At 41.8% G+C, this 3,819-nt stretch overlaps 1 protein-coding gene across 1 annotated transcript; it reads left to right on the top strand.

Moving 5' to 3' along the window:
• Positions 1–210: 210 nt before the first annotated feature.
• LOC139694032 (cuticle protein 1-like) lies at positions 211–2,574 on the top strand. The gene is made up of 2 exons (XM_071592430.1): positions 211–342; positions 1,542–2,574. The coding sequence occupies exons 1-2, from the start codon at positions 328–330 to the stop codon at positions 1,869–1,871; spliced, it is 345 nt and encodes a 114-aa protein (XP_071448531.1). The 5' UTR covers positions 211–327; the 3' UTR covers positions 1,872–2,574.
• Positions 2,575–3,819: the final 1,245 nt, after the last annotated feature.

The following is a 3,819-nucleotide window of genomic DNA, read 5'->3' as shown; positions in this document are numbered from 1 at the left end:
CACCTCGGCTCCCGGAGAGGAATACCACCGTTCTGCCCTGCTCCTCTCCGTATCGCGTTGGGTGGGGTGATAGGGTGTGGTGGGTGAGGGTCACGTGATAACCACGCCTTTTTTTAATTCTCTTTATTTTTACCCTCTCCCCATCGGGCGTCCCCGACGCTCAGCGATCTGGAAGGTCCCGAGTGCTTCGGGGGCGAAGAGTTGAGTCGAGTATATAAGGAGCCGGAGACGACGGTGAAGGCACGACTTGAGCAGCCAAGACCAGTCAAGGAGCACTTGGATTGACAAGCCAAACAAACCGCAAACACACACCACCAAACCGACAAAATGTTCGCCAAACTGGTAAGTCCTCCTCAGTAGGATTAAGTGCCTCTCTTTTTCTTTCTCTCTCTTCTCTTTCACTAGGATCTCTTTTAATACGTTTTCCAACCCTTGGAGACGTGATATTTTGCTCTTACCCCCACTGAAAACTTACATTCATCACGAAGCGTGGTTGTGAGCTGTCCATCAGCATAACCGCTACCCCTTTTAACTCTCAGAAGCATTTTATGGTGCCTTCCATTCGCGGTGAAACCTTAGTTTAAAGTTTTCTGTCGTATTCATTCTCTGTAATCCCTTCTCTTTCTGTTTCATACTGAGTAATCCCTTCATTTCTCTCTTCATTCAGTCAATTCAGTAGACCTCTCATGAGCAACCATTTTACTTGCATCATAAAAATTCACATTTAACTGTATATCCTCTCCGAGGTAAACCCTTATTAGATTTGATTCGGGAAACAGTAACTTAACCTCTGTGGAAACTGGTAAAAATTGTGATTTTCATTCGATGCTTCTACTATTTCCCACTTACTGCCATGGACAACTTGAACATTAGACATTTTCACAGATTGCGAGAAAGCTTTTACGTCTAAATTGTTCTACCTCACTCTTGGACTTCGTTTGTTACGTTTAATCTAATATTTGGATAAACATTGCCCCATTGAATAGGAATCCTATTTGTTCCATAAAGTCAACCTAAGAAGCACTTTACAACAAACGCTTTAATTTGCAACGCTGTAACCCACCTAATTCTTGCTGCTTTATTTTCCTGCACATCGTTTAGAAATCATATTTCTACAATTTTTCTTGGAAATTATTGCTAAAAAGGAACTTGACAAGTGTCATCATTTAATCTGCGAAAAATATATTTTCCTTGATGAATCACTAAGTATTGTTTTACTTCGCCTTTTGCAGATCTCAATCCGAAATAAACTAAATCGTACATCGCTAGTTTCACATCCAATAATATTTTTATTCTCATTTTACATTAATATTTTAAACTTCAACTTACACTTTCCTACTGAAGAAAATCTTTGTACCTAAGATAATTCTTTTCTGTTGTGTAACGGCTGCACATCATCCATCATATCTGAAGCGAAAAAAAGTCGCTGAAAATCTCTCTCCATTACTTAAACAGACCAACTTTATTTTCGTTTTATACTTCGTCCTGCACACATTTCCGATCACAAATTTTAATAACTTTTTCTTCTCTCTTTCCTGCAGATCGTCTTCGCCGCCTGCGTCGCCGCCGCCATGTGCGTTGAGGCTGACCGCTACCCCGCCGGACTGAGCCCCGCTCTCTGCCCCAACTACCCCCACTGCGACAACGCACTCATCGCTCTCCACAGCAGCAACCCCTCAGCCGTCACTCCCTACGCCGCTCCCCTCTACCACTACGGACGGGAATACCCCGCTGGAGTCCACCCCGCCGCCTGCCCCAACTATCCCTACTGCAACACCGTCGGCTACCCCTACCCCTACGCCGCCCCACTCACCAGGGAGTACCCCGCTGGAGTCCACCCCGCCGCTTGCCCCAACTACCCCTACTGCTAAATCAAGTGCGAAAACCAACACCCTGAAGGCTTTCATTGGTGCTGCTCTCCCGTCTGAAGACTTATTTTGGGGAACTTGATGGATAGAAAAAAAAGAACAAAAAACAACAAAAGGAGGAAAAAATAACATTTAAAAAAACACGCCGCCGAAAAGAAAAGGAAAAAGCCACGTAAAACATCTCAGCCTAAGCAGCTTCCCGCTCACCGCCAAACGCCTCGGGTCCATCATCCCCCCTTTGGCGCTCGATTCGAGATCCCAGCTCTGTCAGAGACTTTACTGTCTTGTTTTCTTTTGTTTTCGTTCTCTGGAGAGAGGACGGTCGTTGGAATCTCCTCATGTGTCCATCACGGTGTGTGGGGGATGCGGGTGGGTTCAGGCGGAACGGTCGGCCGAATCTCTCTCTCTCTCTCTTTCTTCCCTCCTCTCTCTCTACGAGACGGGGGGAGCGGGGAAGGGGGAGGAGGAGTGGGTGGATCCGGAGGGATAGGAAGGAGCCCTGCGGTCTCTTTCAATTTCCCTCCTCCACCTCTCGGACGGCCACGCCGAAAATCCTCCCAGCCATCCCTTCCAAGCGGCTCTTGTTTGTGCACCCGCCATAAAAAATATGAAAAATGCTAGCCATAGTAGAAATATATTTTTGCAATATTTTGTACAAAAATGGGAGAAAATCACTGCAAAAAATAAATTCAGCATTTTTTATAAACACTGTCTTCTCATTTGAATAATCCTTGCCCTGATGTCTTCCTCACTCCTTTCCCATCCTCCTGAACGGTCTCCAGTACCTTAGCTCTGCCTCACAAAAGCGGTTTCCAGATACACGCTTGGGAATGAGCCCAATCTCATTTTTAGAGCTTTTTGCCGCTGACGTCTATTCAAAAAAATATTTGATCTATTTAATTCGCACAAAAAGCGAACTGTTAAGATTTATCAACGTCCTACGCTTATGAGACCGTTACCTCATTGATCAACTTCGCGTACAAGTATATAAAAATGCACAAAAAATATTTTTTTAGACAGCATACAATGTATAGCTTTCGTGATTGAATTTCCATAACTAGAACGGTACACTAAATAATTCTTTCAGAATGAGTTACCTGATAAAATAGTTGCTTTTCATAGATCTGAAAGCCATTTCAAAATCCTGCGTTAATACTCCTGATGTTGTAACTCGCGTTACAGTAAATTATAATCATTCTTTGAAATCTCTAACTTCTGCCCTAAAAATTACGTTCCAGCTGAAACTTTGTCGGAAAAATTAATTATTGAATTATAAGTCATTATTTATTTACATGCAACAGTCGAATTAACTACAAAAAATTGGCCATGAGTCTACAGGGAAAAATTGCCCTGTCAATTCAGAAGACGTGTAAGGAGCGCAAAGAATTACATTTTCAAATCAATAAGTATAATGCTTGAAAAATTCCTTTAACTTTAATAATTTCCCATTATTACGATTAAGCGGAAAATCCCGTGATAAAACCAAATTTAGAGATTTGTAATTATTGGAAGATACTCGTAAAATAGAGATGAATCATGAGCAACATAGCTAAACGCAAATTATTTCGAAAATAACGAGCAACGGGTATCTCAGAGTTAACAACCCAGTAAACCCAACCCATTCAGCTTTTATCAAATGATGTTTATTTCAAAATGCCAGTTGTTTTTCTAACTGACCATAGTACATGCATAAGAACTCAACAATTAAAAGAAAGAAACCCCTACATGTTGTACACTATCAAAAGAAAACAGTCAGCCGGAGTTATCGCTAGAAAATTAACTAGACAATAGAAAATATGAGAAGTAGGTATTGATCGAGTTGAGGATATCGAAGTGAATGCTAATCGGAATTACTTCAAACATGAAATATCTAGAGAGATGGGAGCTTAGAGAATGAAAATAAATGTATGCAAGTGATATGTGCATAACCAATAAAGAGAACAAGAATGAA

This window comes from Hetaerina americana, unplaced genomic scaffold (assembly GCF_022747635.1).
Source record: "Hetaerina americana unplaced genomic scaffold, ioHetAmer1.1.p SCAF_5, whole genome shotgun sequence".
In the NCBI taxonomy this organism is placed as follows: Eukaryota; Metazoa; Arthropoda; class Insecta; order Odonata; family Calopterygidae; genus Hetaerina; species Hetaerina americana.
Note: the sequence above shows the minus strand (reverse complement) of the source record. Positions and strands in the feature narration are given on the sequence as shown.